Genomic DNA, 19,136 nt, shown 5'->3' on the forward strand with positions numbered 1-19,136 from the left:
TCCAAATAAGCAGCATATAACTCTTGTTCCAGTAAGCAGTTAGCAAGAAAAGGTATGCACCAATCAGCTCAGGTCTGCAGTGGACTTGGGAGACAGTGATGGGGAACACAACAGTGACTGTTGCTTTGTTTATTCAATAAACAAACTTACATTGTCATTTTGAGTTGTGCTCTACTGAACATAATATAAGCTGGATGCTGTAGTGCTACAACTTACTCTTTCTATGCTGCAGATTGTCAGAAAGGTGACTGCAGAGATGACAATAACATAATGATAAGTCCATCCTTTTACAGAATCCAAAATATTTCCATAATAATAAATTTGCACATTTAAAAATAAGTTTACGTAATAACTGTTTACTTGTGATATTTTTGATGTTTGAAAAATGACTTTGTATTACTATTACATTTTTTGAAATATCTTAATCATTGTGAAAACTGGTACACTGCATGTTTACTTTCTGCACTGAACAAGAGAAAATTAGGCAGATATTTAGGAGGACACATGGAGGTGAAAGGAGAGGAGGAAAGGAAAGAAAATGAAGTAGAAAAGAGAATAGAAGATGAAAGAGATCAGAGTAGTATATAACAGGGAAGAGAAGGAAATGGAGAAAGCAGTAGAAGAGATAGCAGAAAAGAGGGGAGAATGTGGAAGTACAAAAAGGGAGGAGAAGGGAAGGAGAGAAGGAAATATGCAGGGGGAAATTGAAGAAAAGAGGAAGAAAGGATTTAAGACAAGAGGGAAGGAGATTAAGCAGACTAGAGGTCGTCCTCTCATTTTTTTGTGGTGTTTTTGAGTAATGAGGCTGTTAATTAGTAGAGGCATGCATGGTTTATTAAATCAAAGTGTTTACAACTTTCACTGTCAACCAGATTCTTGCTGGTCTTTGCTGACGTTGCCATGGTAATTACAGTGTCATAAATGTGTTTGTGATTGATGGGCTAACTCATAAAAAGTAATACATTAATCATTAAGTCTATAATTATTTTAAAAGTAATGTTTTTACTCACTGAGTAATTAATTAAACTGTTCTGTGTGTGGTAGTCTTGTACTCTTTAACCTCATGTAAATATTCAATGCTCGTGGCATTCTTTTTCTGAAGACAGTAAAAATAGTGGGAAAACATCCAGTAAATGTAAGAAAGTTTTCCACTGCTTCTCACTTTAAGTATCATTGGTCTTTGTGAAGATGAAAACAAATTTGTGGATGAATGCAATATGGTATTTCAATGTGAGTAGCGCTGCAACTAATTATTTTCTTAATTAATCAATTAATCATTTGGTCTATTAAATGTCAGAAAATAGTTAAAATATACATTACAATTCACTAAAGCCCAATGTTATGTCATAAATTGCTTGTTTTGTCCATCTAACATTTAAAAAAAAAAAAGCTTGAAAAATTAGTTATACAATTAATCAATTATCATAATTGTTGCCGATAAGGTTTTTTGCTGATCGACTAATTGATTCAATGACCAATCGTTTTAGCCTAATTGTAAGACGACCCAAGTTAACAACTTCTGTCTTGGAAAAATACCTTTTCAACATAGGAAAACAACGTATCCAGATGTTGTTCCAATGTTGTATCCAATGTTCTATGTTTCATCTTATAAAATTAAATATGATTTGATAAGTTTGAAATGTAATTTATCAATCATTTGTGTTCCATTTAGAAAATTTGTTTTGCTGTCAGCTTAAGACAACCATGAACGCATGAGAAAAATAATCTCACACAGTGCTGCCTTCATTCCTGAAGAGCTGCATTTTTTTTTTTTTTGTGCCGCAAAAGGAACACAATGTAAAAACTGTTAGTTCCGTTTCCAACACATAATAAACAGAATGACACACCACCTCCACACTACAAATCTCATTAAAGCATTACACACAGTTGTGCCAGCAGCTTCTATAAAACCCTTTGGGGTATGTGTGTGTGTGGTGGATACATGTAAAGCACACACTTAAACCATATGTATTTGCATTTATACAAAATAAGCATATTGTAGAATTCTGGCAACATGTTAAACAATTATATTTAGCTAATTGTTGACTGTAATATCAAAGAAAAGTACATTAATGATAAATGAAATGTAATGTGTGCATAATTGTGTTTGTGATTATTTCACATACATTGGGAGCCCTCTTTTTTTTTGACAAGAATTTTTAAACAATATAATTATTTATAATTATTAAGGATTTTCTGTGGGAAGGAAAAAGGCCTCGAATGTGTTTTTAAAAAGATTCAGACTCCCAAATGTTAATTTATATTGATTAATATATTTACTTATATTAATAAATATATAAAATGGCATTTGAACTTTCAAAATTGGCTGAACATTGGAAGCAAAAGTGGGGCGCCCCGGTATCCCATGTACCAAGGCTGAGTCCTTACCCTAGTGGCAAGGGTTCGAATCCAGCCCAAGGACTCAGCGCGGCTGTCTTCGACTGCCCGTGGCTATCTTCTTCTGCACTATCAAATAAAGGCAAAAAAGCCCAAAATAATCAAATTTTAAAAATTGTGTCTGGTGTGCATGACATCAATCCTGTGGCATATGGCACACAAAATGATGAAGGCATCTCCCTGTATGCAGAGATATGCATCTGTATGGAATAATCCTGAGATTTTATGTGGGAAAGAAGTCTATTTATTGGGAAAAATGGGTAAAAGAGGGAATGCATACTTTGAGAGATCTTCACAAGGATGAATTATATCATTTCATTTTATGAGATGTGTGCTCAATATTATTTGAATTGTAAGGATGTTTGGAGATACATGCAAATCAAAAGCTGTGTAACCAAGGTGTATGGCACTGAGGTGCACAAAGGAACAAATGCGATTGAGGAGCTTTTTTCCAGCCCTACCATCAAGCGTACAGTTTCAGTAAGTTATAAAATGTTATGCAAAGTGAACAGTGTTGTTAATTTGTAACAGTCAGAGAATTGTATTGTGCAAAAGGACTTGAAATGGGAAATAGATAAGGAGACATGGTCACATATTGTATCCAATAATGGGAGGAATATAACAGAAGCTAGGGGAAGAGGTATCCTATTTAAAGTTATGAAAAGAGTTTACTACACACCCATCAAATTACACTGCATGGGGCTGAGCCAGGATAAGATGTGCTGGAGTCCATGTATGCATATGTATGTTTAAATGTATGTATATGTCAGTATATGGTTATGCATATGATATGTACATATACTTTCTTTTCCTTTTCTGTGTTTATTCTGGAAGGTAACACAAGTACAGTATGTTGTTATATCATCCAAGAAAGAGAACTAAGAAAAAAAACTGCAACAAAACAAATATAAATGACACAAATTACCATGTATCATAAGTCCCAAATACTGCATGTAGCACATGTTATATAATAAAAACATTAGCATGGGGCACTCTGGTGGCCTAGGATTAAGCCACCACACAATCCCTGGTTCGTAAATTGGCCGGGGAACTTTGTTGAATGTCATTCTCCATCTCACTCTTGCTTTCATGTCTGCTGTCTACTAATGAAGGAATAAAATGCCCCAAAAAATGTAAAATGTTTGTCTTAACTACTAGGCTCCCAGAACACCCCAAAATGATATCTTTCCTTGGGCTGCCACCATCGTAATCAAGTTACCCAGTCTGTAAGCAAAAGCAATGGCAGCAAAACTGACTTCCATCATTGTACACGCAATCCAACTTAATCCTAACTTAAATTCCCTCCTCCTTTTCTTTTTACTATCATGAAACAATGAGAGGAAAGAAGCAAGAAAGATGAAATTTCTCACTCACACTCTCCCATTTTCTCTCTGATACACACAAACACACATCAAGGCCAGTCAGGCTCAGGGTTGGTTTATCTGCAGCTTACAGTGAGTTGTTGGAGAATGCTGTGCTGCCAGTCTTCTCTCTGGTTGTGTTTGCACTCTGCGTGTGATGGTGTGCGTACGACTGACTGTGTGTATGAATGTGAGAAAGAAAGTGAGGGGGCAATAGCAGAGTGCCTGTGTATGTACAGTATGTGTTTGTGAGTGAGACACGCATAGGAAAAGAAGCAGGCGTGTTTGGTATGTGTGTATACACTACAGTGGCTGTGGATTAGACAGCACAGACTAAGAGACTGGGGGGGCCTGGGGAGGAATGGGACAAACACAAACAAACACAGTGACATAGCAGTGTGTTGCTGCTTTGTGTCATTGCTGTGTTCTGAGTTGAGCACAATGCATTGCCTTCTTTTCTACTGTATATACACATTTAGAAACAGAGAAAAATTCTTTGTGTTTCTTATCATCTCATGAATCCATTTAGAAACAAGTGCATAAATCAGGCATAAGCAGTATCTAAACTCACACTACCTTTACCCAGGAGGGATATCAACCAGGATATCAAAAACTCAACACATTGTGTATCTAAATTTGGCTTTGGTTTTGTCACATGTCTCAAGTGTGTAATTCATGTGTGTTGCAGGACTCAGCTCAGGAAGGTGTCATCACCCGTGACATCCACCGCACCTTCCCCGCACACGACTACTTCAAGGACTCTGATGGAGATGGACAGGATTCACTGTACAAGATCTGCAAGGTGAGCCTGAGATATGACATTGAGGTTGTGGAGGGGCAACAGAGTTGGCATCCAAATATTTTGAATTTGATAAAATCAGCACTGGATTATACAGTACTGTATGTCACCACACTTTCTTTATGGCATCATGGAACAGAAGGCAAATCTCGATACACACTCTTTCATGCTGTGTTCCAATGTTTTTGAAAACTTTCCTGCTGAGAATCAAGTGCTGTGAGATGAGAAGCTAATTCTGAAATGTGTGCTAAACCCTGTAAAGTTTGTTCCTATTCCTATGCAGCCAGGCATTAGGTTTTTATTGCTCTTTGAGGTCTGGCAATGCTCAGTAGGAATTTGCTTGGCATTTCAAGTTGGCTCTACAATATATGATTGACAGTGCCCGCCTTTACTGAGACATCAACACGAACCCTTCCTACACATAACATACCGGACATACGCACCACTCAGTGGACAGTCATTGATCTTTTCTTCCAATTTTCTATGTGGTAAAACTGTGGCTGTTATGTAGGTGGCAGATTTCTCTCAAATTACCCACCAAAAACGGTTTCTGAATATCAAATTTGGGGCAACAAATAGACCACTCAGTTGCACAATGCTTTCATGCTTTTATTGTCTCTAAGGCCTAGTTTCAGTGGTTTAGCTTTGAACATTTTTAGAGGCAGAAGTAAAGTCATCATTTTAATGAATCCCAATAATTCACTGATTAGTCCTGCTTCGCACTGTTAGGCTGAGCCTGAGTAGATGTCCTTGAGACTAAAATTTAGTAGCGAATAGTAGCTTGTGAGATATAGTCTGAGTTTGCAGGGGTACTGAAAGACTGTAAACTGCATCCAAAATGATGTCCAAATTCAGCCAGTTTTCCATTGAAATACAGCATTTTATGTTCTATTGCTTGTTATTATTTATAGGCTGTCAGTAGTGGTTACAGCCAAATATATCTGAGAAAACAAGGGCACAATATCAGCATATCAAAATATTTTAGATTTAAGGCTATGAGTGAGGTAGAGCAGTGTGTCCACTAATTTATTATAGAAATCCAGTTTGAAAAGCGATGCTCTTTTGGTTAGTATAAGTTGAAATACTGTATGTGCCAAGCCCTCTGTATTGTCTTGAATATACAACAATATAAAGATGTGATTCGAAAGATAGAAGACTCTTAACTAACCCCATGTTGATGCATCCTTACAAGAGAAACACCATGTAAAATCCATCTTGACAATGGATAATATGAAATGCAAGCCATCCGTACAAACTTACAGATACAGTATTGAACAATCTTTCTCACTGATCTTTTGTGGGTCAGCTATGAGCCTGGTACCATTTAAATAAAACAACAACAAAAAAACCATGCAGCACTGCCTCCTTTCCATTAAAAGGAATGAGGAATATATGTTATGTAAGGAGAGGGTCCCAGTGGACTCACATCCTGAGGTAATTTATCTGTGAAGACACACGGTACATTTCATTCAGACAAAAGCCAAGGTCAGCACTACTGTAACGTATTAAAGCCAGTCTTAATCTTTGTCACTGTCCTCCTCTTAGCTTGACTGCAGTTCAACCAAGACGGTTTCTTATGCACAGTTGTCTTTGCCCTATAGGGTTAGGGTTACCCTATAATATATCAAACAGCTCTATCGCAAACCGAAAAAATTAATGTGAAATCAGCATGTATGATTTTTCTAAAATTATATTTTATATCTTATTATATCATATTAACAGTTCAATCTCGGGAGCAATCTACATATATATGCTTTGAGAGTTCTCGAAAATGTTATCTTCAGAATAGATTCCTTAATATTCTCAACAACAAAAAGCACTCACTGATCCTTACCGATTTTTACTGGTAAACAGTTCTTACACCTATGAAGTATATTCAGTAACAGAAGACATTTGGCAGACACAAATCTGTTGACTTAACAATCAGTACTTCACTCAAGTCTGGACAGCCAGAGGTCACAGAAAACTACACATTAATCAAAAATGGGTGGCGATGATGGTGATGGGGCAGGTGGGGCTGGGCTCTTTCTGTAATCCACAATTATCTCCTCTGTCTTGAGGGTGTTGAGCTCCAAGTTGTTCTGACTGCACCAGGTCACCAGGTGGTCAATCTCCCACCTGTAGGCAGATTCATCCCCATCAGAGATGAGCCCAATAAAGGTGGTGTCATCTGCAAACTTCAGGAGCTTGACGGACTGGTGCAGCTCTTGGTGTACAGGAAGAAGAGTAGAGGGGAAAGAATGCAGCCTTGATGGGAACCGGTGCTGATTGTCTGGGAGTCAGAGACATGTTTTCTATGAGGGACTGTACAAGCCATAATACATTCTGGCCCTCTCATATGGGCCATACATTCTCCTTGCACGTACATATATTTTCACTCTTACATCAATTGATTTTCTTTCTTACACCCACAGATCTTCACTCTCATATTTATATATTTTCACTCACATATTCATACATTTGCTCTCATGCACGTGCAGTCAATGTATACATTTAATATTATATAGAATATATGTATGTAAGAAGAAAATGGATTTATGTCTGAAGAAATATATGCGTGTAAGAGAAGAATGTATGCTTGTGTGAGAGAGAGTATAATGGAAAGGGATGGCAGCTCATTTATCACACTGTGATTGGCTGAGAAGCTCGAGGTCTCACTTTGCAGCATTGTTTCTAAATGCTGCGCATATGCTGTCAAATTGGTGAAGATGTTTTCTTAATTTGCTTGTATTTTCTTAAGCTGCAGTGCACTGAGCTCTCAGGGCCACTGTACAAAAATAATAATTGAAACAAAGTAGATAGTAGTGAGATAAAAACTAATATTTCGATCATCTTTCTATAAGTCTAATTAATTGTAATAGTAATTGGATGCTAAAAGCTTGCATTCAGTAACTATTCAATAAACAGAAATCAGTGACCATAAAGTAAAAACCAGATGAAAAGAATGTGGGGTATACATTAAACACAAATATGGATATCACAGAAGTGTTTTGTTTATTCATTAAAATCATAGGTAATTTTAGAATGATGAAGTAGAACTTTTGCTCCTTTGTATTGTCCCGGTGCTGCAGAAGTAGAGTATGGCCAGTCAGCTCTCTGGAAGAACCTGTCAGGAAAGGTTAGCATCCAGTCCGGACCCAACTAGGTCAGTGGCGAGCCAGCCTTCATTTGTATGCAAATCCATGTAGATTTGCTGCTGATAAGGTTGGTTGGATCTTGAGGCATGAGTGGGTTACAGGCACAGAGGATCCAGGACAAAGTTTATATTCATCTTCATATCCTACTCAGTAATAAGCCTGGAGTCTTTTATTTTCTAACCTTTATTCTCCGGGGAAGGTCACCTGAGCTCTGTGCTCTTTTTCAGTGATAATCTGCTTCATTCTTTTAATGTTCCATTCAGTCACACTTCCAGCTAACCTGTACAACCTCAGACATCTACTGGTGGTCACTCAGAAGGCCTGCTAGAGCGGTCGGGGGTTAACAGCCTCACTCAAGGGCACACTGACAGTGGGTTTTCAGGGAGAGGAGAGCATTATTCTCCCAGCTGGTGTGGGGATTCAAAACCTGTGACTCTCAGATAAATGGATAAAGAGAATATCCTCTGTATTTCCATGGAAACAGACCTTAAACAAAGCAAGCAATAAAGCAAACATGATAACGCCTCATCAACCAGGCTAATGTTGCATATCCCTGCAAGTGTTTCCATCCATCAGGATGCTAGTTCATATCCTGGTGACCGCCATCCTGATCAGATTTGTGTGTACTTGTAAACACAATGCCAGCAGGGTTTGTTAGAATGAAAATTTGCCCTGCTAAATCCATTCCTATTCTGAAGCTGAATGACCTGTTTCTACTGTACACTGAGCAGGTAATGCCTCACAAAAATATATATTACCATGGAAACAGAACTCTTGGTTTTAAGAGTCAAAACTTTAATATTCCCATCATCTTATTCAGTACTTCATGAAAATAAAGTTTATGAACAGGGTTCCCTGGTGGCCCAGGTGTATAAGCATCAACCATGAACCGCAATGTCCCCTGTTCTCGTCCAGCTGGGAACTTTTGCTGCATGTCATTCCCTATCTTTCTCTGCCCTCATTTCACGTTATCGCTTTACTGTCGTTCATCTGATAAAGGCACACAATGCCTAAAAAATACCTTGAAAAAAAGAAAGAATATGAACTTCTAAATGTATATATTATGTAAACTAAATCAAAAAAGGAATACACGAGATTACAGAACAATAAAAACAATGTGCAAAAGCACACACACTTTTTGCACTATAATAACTGAGGTCTAAGTGACCTCTTACGTTTTTGTTTCTACACAACCTGAACATGATTCATAATGCCCGGGTTTTCCAATAATATTGCAATGATAATGTGGTCTTTGTTTTCTTTTACTGCTGGCACAATATCCCTCTTAGTTAGACTCCATATCTTTTTAATACATTTAGTGAAACACTTCTCTGGAATGGAGTGTTCAGATATTCATTGTTTTGCTCAAGGACACCTTTACAGCACTGATGACCATTGATAGTCCCATTGGCTGTTGCAGGATCAACCTATGACCTATATATTTTCCTCAGCGTATCCTGACCAAAACAGTTCTCTAAATACTATCACTTTTGTAGTAATAATACCTGATAGAATGTTCTAAGATTAAATGTGCAGTGGTGTACATTTGCCAGCAATGAGGACCCCACATATGTTATGGCTTTTACACAATGATTATTAATACATTTGTACTGTCAAAAAAGTTTTCTCCAAAGTTATACAGATATAGAAGAATAAAAAAAACTGTGCATATTGGTTATGAGAAACTAGGCATATATATTGCAATAATCCTCCCCTCTGAGCCTATTATCTGCTCAGGCTAACAAATTTAGATTTCACCCACCAGGACCTCCCCCATCCATCTGTCAGCATGCACTTCTCCCAGTCGAGTTGGGGACATGTGAATGCCACACTCCATCAACCATGTCAGCTTGTAGATTACACTCCAGACAGCTCCACAAGACTTCTCCATTACCTCCACATCAAACCCCAAATTAGCTAACAGATCAGCAGTGGAGCTCTGGATGTCCACACTAATTGTTCAAGCATGGAAAGGGGGAGAGAATCTTTTAACCCAGTGTTGAGGTTTTACTGCTGTCGAAGGTAATGTGTCCATCAAAGAGTGAACATCCTGCCAAAATATCTGGGAGGAAGATATTGAACTGTTACCAGCTTAATCATTTCAAGTGGTTATGGATAAGGACTGAACTAAACTAAACTGAGGATGTTAAAGTAAAAAATAGCGTGTTTCATTAAACTCCACACACTGTCACACTCCACCAGGTGTACAACTGCCCCAACATTTATACAGGGGAATATGATTACAGGATATCTGTTCTACATTCTCTGGGTCCATGCTCAGTCCTGGTGCTGCTGACCTCTCTAACATTTTTAGCTGTGGGGCTTATATTCGAATGAACTTAGGCCTGCCCTGTTTGGTGCCCCACTTACCTCTGATGCCTGTGTTTTAGCTAGGCATTGGAATTAAAACAACTTGCTGTTCAATGTTGAGGTATGTTTCTTCCAACCTGTATGTTTTGCAAGGATATAGGCAGAGAAGAGTTAAACCTGGGTGATATGGTCTTCACTGTCTCAGCGTAGGTCGAATGGTTTTAGACACGTTTGACTCTCCCTGGATCGTTGTTTACACTGTGAAAAGGCCTGTCTGTTTGCTCCTTAGCATGATTGGTGGGGTGTGTCAACTACCATCCATTTTGAGACAGTGTCTCTCCCGAACGGCCAACTGAAGGTTTGGTTGGTCTTACATGCTTTAATGACCAAACCAGCCAGATTTCTTATGTTGGACAGGCCTCTTCCTTTCTTACTACTGCAGTGATGAGAAGCTTTGTGTTGTGACTTGAGTTTCTTTGCCTTACTGTATAAAATCAATCAGGCTTTAACAGGGGCAGTGGATTCCCCAGGCTAAGCTTGGTTTGTTAATGGAAGCTAGTCTGTGGTGAATGATCCACATTTTTTTATGTTGTATTGGTGCCATGATAGTGAGTACAGGCATCTGATTTTAAACCAGATATATTCTATATTTTTATAAAAACAAAGTTTCAAATGACAATGTGAGAACAATGTGAAAGGGGTCGCCTGTAGTGATTAACCTACAGAGAATCATCACCTGAATGTTATCAGCGATAAAGCTCTAAAAACTCACTTTACACTAACTGCTCAGTGTCAAACAGCAGATTGACACAGTTAACTAGCTGGTGAACGTAGTGGAGCATTTAGCAGCTAAAGAGCCAGATATTTCTCTTCATTGGTATATTTCTGTATATTGGAGTGAATATTGGACTTATATTCACAAGGTGGCCAGAAACGTGACTCCAAATGAATGATAATGTTGCTCCGCAACTTCTGGCTGTGTAAATAGGCAACTGTTTGCTAACAAGTTCGCCATATTAAGTTTTAAGGCGATGATATGTTTCCATTGCCGCCAAGTGGCCAAAAACGTCAGTCGACAGAGTCTGTTTCAAATAAAAGCCTGTGTGCAATAGAGAATGGTTATACAACACATCCCTTGTTCTCTGAGCAGAGACAAATCCTTAACTTGCAGTGTACCTTAAACATGGCGAAATCGTGGCAAAGATCAAGCAAAGTTTTCAAAGTGATAGTTTGGTGATTTTCTGTATGTCTAATAATTTCTAATTGACTGAACAATAATATACTCCTTAGTTACTGCTGCACTTGTCCTTAGAAAGCCTGTTTCTGAAAGTGGGTGTTCAATTTTGGTGTTATGTTATTAGAAACAGGGACTTAGCTCAATGCGTTATAGAGAGGGAAAGAGTGAGAGAAGAGAGAGATTGACACTGACAAAGAGAAAACCAAAGACAGAGACAGTCCCCAGGGAAACTCCTCTGAAAAAAGAAAAAACACTGGTACTGGAGAGAAACTGTCTCTTAGGAAATGTCCTCTGTATGTGCTGATGCTCTAGATCAACAAGGCACTAAGCTTTTAAGATCACATGGTGTCAAGACTTGTTCCTGACTATGAAAAGGTAGCCGAAATTCCTTAGCATATTACAAATATTACGTACGACGTGATCATAAGAAACACATTTTTTGAGATGACTCAAGCATAGTTAATTACTGTTATGCTCGCGCTACCATAACCTATATTAGACAACAAGTAACTATAGCAGCATTATTTAACGCTGTATGTAGCAGCTTAACTGACTCTAAATCAAGGGCTGACAGGGGTGAGTGTCAGCCTGATCAGCCTCAATACTGAAGTGCTAGACACTAAATCCCTTTGCTGCTCCAGGGGAGTTGTTCATTGACTGGTGTAACTCTATCACACTGTGGTTGAACCGTCCCTCAGTGTGAATGTTTGTAACTGTATAAGACAAGAATGTGGCAGGAAAGTATTCAGAAAACTTACCTTGCTGGGTAAATAACAGGTATAAAAAAGATAATATGCAGACTTCCAGAGTTTAAGGGCAGGAAACATTATTTGTGTATATGTATAACATTGTTTATTGGCATCGCAAAAAGTTAGTTACAGTTGGACTGAAACTTTAGTTAAAAATCGTTGTTATTGTGGGCTGTCTGTGTTGTAAATTACTTATGAAAGTAACTTAAACACATAATTTAAAACCAGTAAAGTTTTCATTTCACATTAGCTTTGTTGAGATCCATCAACCTTCAGCCAGATGTAATTAGATTTGTCTCATTTACATCTGAAAATAATCTGAAAAATAAGGAAAAGTCACTCATACTCCTTCAAATTGGCTCATTTACTGTTCTTGATATTTTAAGATGCCTTTAGAAAAGTCCAACGCCCTAGCTATAAAAATGAAAATGTGTGAAACTTGTCAAAATGTTTTATTTGTTTTAGAAAGGCAGCACAAAATGAAATATGTATGGGTATTATTCATCACTAGTAACTGTTAACCTCCAATATTTTGCCTTGACGATCTAGTGATGTAAAGAATATTCACACTCCCATCAGTAATATGACATCCATGGTGATGGTATTGTATTTAAGAGTCCCAGTATTAACATGGTATGTCATTAGCACCTGTACGAAACAGTCAGGTTCAGCTTGTTCAAAACTCCCACACTGTACAGTTATGTGGTTGCTAACATTTGAGACTGTTGTTGATTCTCACAGTATATTTAGCTGCACCACACCCCCAAAATATCACCAAAGGTCCGTTTCACAAATTGTTACAGTTAATTTATCACCACTGTCAAATAAAAATCTTGTGTCTCCAAAATGGCGACTTTTAGTAGCTAATAAAGAAGTTATGGTTTCGTCATCATGCTTTTTGAGTATGTTTTAAGTGTGTTTATCAGGTTTTAAGGCCCAAGGAGGGTGAACTATCTTCAATTCATACAAGACCATGTTAATGTTGAAGGGAAGTGAAAATACGGATTAATTGGATTCATTTATACATTGTAAACAACCTTGATTAATGTCAGTGACCTCTGGCAACTTGCTGATCGAATAACCAAACTGAATTTTTCCCCTCTCTCTTTTTCTGTCTCTCTCGCAGGCCTACTCTGTCTATGATGAGGAAATTGGTTATTGCCAGGGTCAGTCGTTCCTTGCTGCTGTTCTCCTGCTGCACGTGAGTTAACTTTGTCATCCATCCACTGAGTCTGCCTTTTCATGGTCAAGACAATACACCAGATATATAAATAGATACAATATATACACACATGCATACAAACCTGGGTTGAACAAAACAACATAACACTTACATAATGTAATTTGATACAACACAAACTATGGCCACAAAAGTTGATAGCAGTCAAACAAATTTTTAAAAAGCCTAACAAAGAAATTCGGCATTGTGCAGCTGCATCTACAGAAACCAAGTCTGTTAGCTTGCGCTAGGTGTAATAAAGCTGAACAGAGACAATATAAGAGACTAAATGGAGGCTGAGAAAGAGAGGGAGACAGAAAGAGCATCTGAAAAGAAAGTTGCTGACTGCTGGAATGAAAACAGTTTATAGCAGAATGATTTGGATGAATAGAGTGAGTGAGAGAGTGCGAAAGAAGTTAAAGCTGAAAGCATGAGACATAGTCATAGAAGAAAATCGGGAGTGGGAAAGAGGTGGACAAGACACTCGTTCACTCTCACACATGTATTTTCAAGGTCACTGACAGATACACAACTCTTAAAGAACCCCTGCTTTAAATATGTACCCCTCCCCATACATATTTAAGTATCTTTCTTTTGTTCAGCGTTTCTTGTCTGTTCAAAGTGTTTTGCAACTTGTCTGCATAAAACACACTTTTTATTTTATTTGGGAAAGGTGTTAAAAGACAGATGGAGGAGAGACAGAGGAGTAGACGCATGGAGGCGGGAGTCCCAAGTGGAGGAGAGAGAGCGGTGGAAGTTTGGTTGAGGTCCAAATGACAAGGGCAGCAAAGGTTAAAGAGGAGGAAGACAGAGGGAGAGTGGAGAGGAGAAGAGAGGTTAGGAGGAGGTGGGGTGAGGAGAGTTGGTTGGCGAGTCATGGGGGAGAGCTATGGATGTGTTTAGTGAAGACACATCATGCGGTACAGAGGAGAGGAGACAGGAGTGGAAAAGGGAGCAGAGTGGAGTTATGGAGGAGGAGGCTGTAAAGGTGAAGAGGAGGGGGGAGATAAAGGGGAAAGCAGCAGTAAAAGAAAGAGGTTATACAGGAGGAGGAGGCAGACGGGTAATAGAGGAGGAAGAGTGAGGTTATGGAGGAGATGTCAGGAATATTAATAGGGGTTCAGGTTTACCTGCAGGAGCCCATTCAGCCCCAAACACATACTGTCACTCTGATTAAATATCACCTCTGTGTGTGTGTGTGTGTGTGTGTGTGTGTGTGTGTGTGTGTGTGTGTGTGTGTGTGTGTGTGTGTGTGTGTGTGTGTGGAAATAAACCCACAGACACACACGGTTTTAAGCTTTCTCTCATGCCTCTTATCTTCATTCATCCAAGCAACACACACTGAAGAACACAGACGCAGTAAAACATTCACATAAAAACATATTTTTGCATGCACTTGAACTTGCACATGCAAACACCTTGAAGTATGTCCCTTCATGTCATTCACACCTTCACCTTCTTCTGTTATTTGGTCAAATAATGTCAGAAAACAAAATGTCATTTGTTTTTCATCTTCGTTAAGGAGCAGATGGGTGGGGTACCAAAACCTTGTAAATAAAATTTAGCCCTGGTCTGGTAGCATCACAGTGCCTTACTGTAGCTGAAATGCAGATAGAGATAAAGAATTAATCTGTTTCTTGTCTTGAAGAGTGCCTGACCACCAAATGTTGTGCGGAGATCCAAACAAAATGTCCTGGTTTTCTTTGTGGCAACAGATATACATTTTGGAAAGCCAGATTGTTTTAGTTGTTTTAGTTCATGTAGCTGTAGTTTATGGTTATTCATGTGGTTTCAGATGCCTGAGGAACAGGCCTTCTGTGTGTTGGTGAAAATCATGTATGAGTATGGCCTCAGAGCTCTCTACAAAAACAACTTTGAGGATCTTCACTGCAAGTTCTACCAGCTGGAGAGGCTGATGCAGGTTAGTGATGCAATGTTTTATAATATTTGAAATGTAATAGAATGTATTACAATACAATGGAAAGTAACGCTGAGAAGACGACCCTGACAGGATGGATGGGCCAACAGTTGGATGAAACAGAGTAGCGAAGTGGGAGGGGCTGCTGGTTCCGGAAGTGTTTTTCCCCATGCTGTATTCCCCTTTCAATTTTTTCTTTAAACGATATCCTCAATATTACTTAACTTAGAAACATGGGACTCTCCTGGATGATGTAACGATCCTATAGGGTTATGTTATGGCCACCATTTTTAATTATTGTATTTCAACTTAATTTCTGAGAAATCATGTTTTGTTCATCATTTGGGCATGGTGGATGGCTCTAAATACTACAATACCCATGAGCTTCGGCTGCTGTTGCCGTGGAGTCAGAAGTCAGTCAGAGGTGCAAATCAAAGCTGCTGATTGCGTATTCAGTTTTCTCAACAGCATAATCTTTAGCTTTCTACCCGCTTTGGAAGTCATAGTTAACCTCTCCCAAAGTTTTTACCTTCACAGGCTTGTACATTCAACTTTTTTATCAACATAGCTGTTAATCTTTTGGACTGATGATTTTACCCGGGAGACTTTCTTGCCAATCCAAGCCGTAGAAGTGCTTCAATTGTGAGTCACGTAACGTTGTCTATGGGGAAAATTACTGGGAATTTTACTTCTGGAGCCTAGGGCTCCCAAAATAGCTCCTCCCACTTCCCACTCTCTCTATAAGGCTACGGCTACAAGTCACTCCCACTTTGTTCACTGATCTCTGTTTCTTTTCTTTGTTCATTCATCAGATGTGTTTTCTCTACACCTCTGGCTGTAGTTGAAGAAATGATTAATTTCACCACTTAGTGGCAGAAATTTAAAGGATTGGGCCTTGGGGTGGGGGGCACTACAATTACAGCTCAAAATTAAAATGTTAATCAGTCATTTTGTCTACATCATAAGTTTAAGAGCCATGAAATTCACTTCACATATCCAGTTATCCTTGTTGTTCAGACTAGTCTCAAGGACCGTTAATTTACACTAGATTTTCCAGCATTTTTACTTTCTTGAGAATGAGGGTCCCTTGGGCTGTTTCATTTCATTAATGATTGGATGCAGGGTTTGTACAGTTACTCATAGTAGGTGCCAATAAAAAGAAAAGGCGAGCAGCTAGTGCAAATCGCCTTAGAAAATGTATTTGCATTTTCCATAAAAGCAAGGAAAGTTTGATCATATTCAAATATGTAGTGCATGTTACCAGTGATTGCATCATCCGTGTTGACTTGTTGTTTCTGGTCACTGAATGTAATAGAATATAATAGTGTCTGTGTGTGTGAGACTTTTAGTCTCTGTAGACTAATGATCATTCTTTCTGTCTGTTGAGGCCCATGATCCTGTTGCTTTTAAAGTCCCATCCCACTCAGGTATTACAGCCTAAATCCACTCACTGAGTAGAGTTTAATTTGTCCCTGAAATCCATCCTGGCCCTGCAGGCAGCCGACTCTCAACATCAAGATCAACTCAGTTAGCAACGACCAAATGCGTTCAATGTAAGGATGTTAGCATTGACTGCTAATTATTAGCATACAGGTGGGAACTATCTGATCCAATCAGGTGTCATGTGGCATTGTAAGTGTTGGCTGCCAAAGTGAATCGCTATCTGGCTAATTTAACCCTTTATTTACTGTACATGCATGGACACTAAGACACACAAGCACACTTTTCTACTTGAAAGCTACAGCTGTCTTCTTCTCCACATGTGCTGTCTTATTGTACCAAAACAGAATTATATAAAAACAGATAAACTAGAACAAAAAAATGGTGAGGAAAAAATAATAAGTGTGGGGGTGGGGGGGAACAAATGTAGGAACCCTCATCAAAAGATCAAGTACACAGAATGATATAATAACATTGGCATTGCTGAATTCTGGTGCTCATACACGTTGTACATTATATGAAACAGATTGCTCTACAAAGGTAGAGTCGCTCATCCTTGTTACAAATTTGTCAATGTCAAATTTTGTAAATGTTGCTTTGTATGATATAGTATCTTTTCTTTTTTATCTGTTTACTGGAAGTTTAAGAATGTGTTTAATGTATGAATAATGTCTCTGTTTGGCAACTGGGATGTGGTACTGAATTGTGTTGTCTTTTTTAACTTCTCTTTGTTCTTGGGTCTCTCTTGAAAGAGATTATCATCTTAGTAAGACGGCATGATTTAATAAAGGATGAGTGAAAATGGAATAATGTAAAATTGAAATGACAAGCGGGGCCATATCTTTATATTCTTGTAAGTGCTGTTTTATCTCTTAAGTTTCTCCTCCTCCTTCTCTTCTATCTGCTCCTACAGGAACAGCTTCCAGACCTGTGGTCCCACTTCCAGGGGCTGAACCTGGAGGCACACATGTATGCTTCCCAGTGGTTCCTCACCCTCTTCACTGCCAAGTTCCCCCTGTGCATGGTTTTCCACATCACTGACCTGCTGCTCTGTGAGGTACAATTTGGCTCACTGCACTACTTTATACTGGTAGTGCAGGTAGAGTGATTTAGTCTACATTGTCCAGAGGGGAGGGTCAACATTCTAGCAAGATGAGAGGAGTAGTAAGGAGGCAGAAAAGAAAGTCACAAAAGGAAGAGAATGAGAGGCAAAGGTTACTGGGAAGTAAGGAGGGAAGATGGCAGCCATCAAAGTAGGAGGAAGGAGACATGAAAGAGAAGGACGGAAGGAGGGGAATTGGTTCAACTGTACAGTACCTTTACTGGCCAGCTATCAGTGGCCACAAGTAGAGGGCAAAGCTATACCAACACTAATCCATCTGCATTCTGATCTGTTATTTGATCTAATATCTTCCCAATTTAATAATAGAGATGCACTGATCTGGCTTTAAAGGGCTGATGCGATAACTTATTTAATGTCATTAGGACCACTTGATCCGATACCAATCATTGCTTGCTTCCTGTTCTAAAACATTTTAACAGAAAGCTCCTCTGAAGAGACCTTCTCCCAAAAGCACTCATGCTATTTTTGATGGACTCACTAATTCAAAATATTAATATACAGCATTCCTTGTTACTATGACTTTCTTTAAAAGTGATTAATTTTGACTTCTAACAAATTCTGTGATATTCTGCAACCACTTAACTTCAAAATTCTGGACAAGTGTATTTCCCCTGAGATCACAGAGAAACAATCAAATGGTGAAAGAACAATTTTTGAAAAACTCTCTGAAACATCTGTTCAAACAGCTGTAATATGTGTTCTTTTGTGGTCTGTCATTAAAAGCCATGTGACTTAAAGTGGCTGCTTATAATTGCATTCTGACACACTGGCATTCATGGTGAAGGTACAAATCATAGCATGCTAAAGCAGACTTCTGGTGCTGATCAGGCAGTAGCAGCCCAATGAATACCTTATCTGGAGGTGGAACATGCAGCTGTGTCCTTATGGAAAATAAATATTGTCTTTGGAGCATATAAACTCAAAGTAGCAGGGGCCAAGAACAGAGCCCTGGGGAACACCATGTCCAACATGAGCAGATGAAAAAGAAGTACAACCCACAACAACAGCTTGGATTCTGTCAGAGAGATCTTAACAGTTCAAGAGCAGTGCCGCTTACCACACATTTTTCCAGGTGACTCAGCAAAATAGTCACCAATTGACTGTCTCTTCCTCTATTGGATTATATTTATGTGTTACTTTAATGTTTGTGTGTACAAAAGAAAGAGAGAAAGGTGATGGATTATTAGTGTTTTTAAGATATTTTTTAAAATCTTTGTATTGTTCTGAAAAGCTTCATTATATAAAACATCAAAAGTCAAATGCCCTATTTGTTTCCTCTCCCCTCCATCCTTCTCTCTCTCTCTCTCTCTCTCTCTCTCTCTCTCTCTCTCTCCCTCTCTCCCCCTCTCCCCCCCTCTCCCCCTTCCTCCCTCCCTCTCCCTGTCCTCCTATTGGCCCCAGGCAGAACAATTAAAAGTTTCTCAGGTCTTTCTCACCCAATGAGCC

General features: G+C 38.8%; 1 protein-coding gene across 2 annotated transcripts in view; it reads left to right on the top strand.

Annotated features, from left to right (window-relative positions):
- rabgap1l (RAB GTPase activating protein 1-like) overlaps positions 1-19,136 on the top strand; it is a 121,484-nt gene that overhangs the window by 69,324 nt on the left and 33,024 nt on the right. For both annotated transcript variants that reach the window (XM_044200444.1, XM_044200445.1), the window contains exons 14-17: positions 4,447-4,560; positions 13,117-13,191; positions 15,005-15,130; positions 17,481-17,624. In XM_044200444.1, coding sequence (XP_044056379.1) covers positions 4,447-4,560; positions 13,117-13,191; positions 15,005-15,130; positions 17,481-17,624 — 459 coding nt within the window. The remainder of the gene's footprint in view (positions 1-4,446; positions 4,561-13,116; positions 13,192-15,004; positions 15,131-17,480; positions 17,625-19,136) is intronic.

This window comes from Siniperca chuatsi, linkage group LG6, assembly GCF_020085105.1.
Source record: "Siniperca chuatsi isolate FFG_IHB_CAS linkage group LG6, ASM2008510v1, whole genome shotgun sequence".
NCBI classification, from domain to species: domain Eukaryota; kingdom Metazoa; phylum Chordata; class Actinopteri; order Centrarchiformes; family Sinipercidae; genus Siniperca; species Siniperca chuatsi.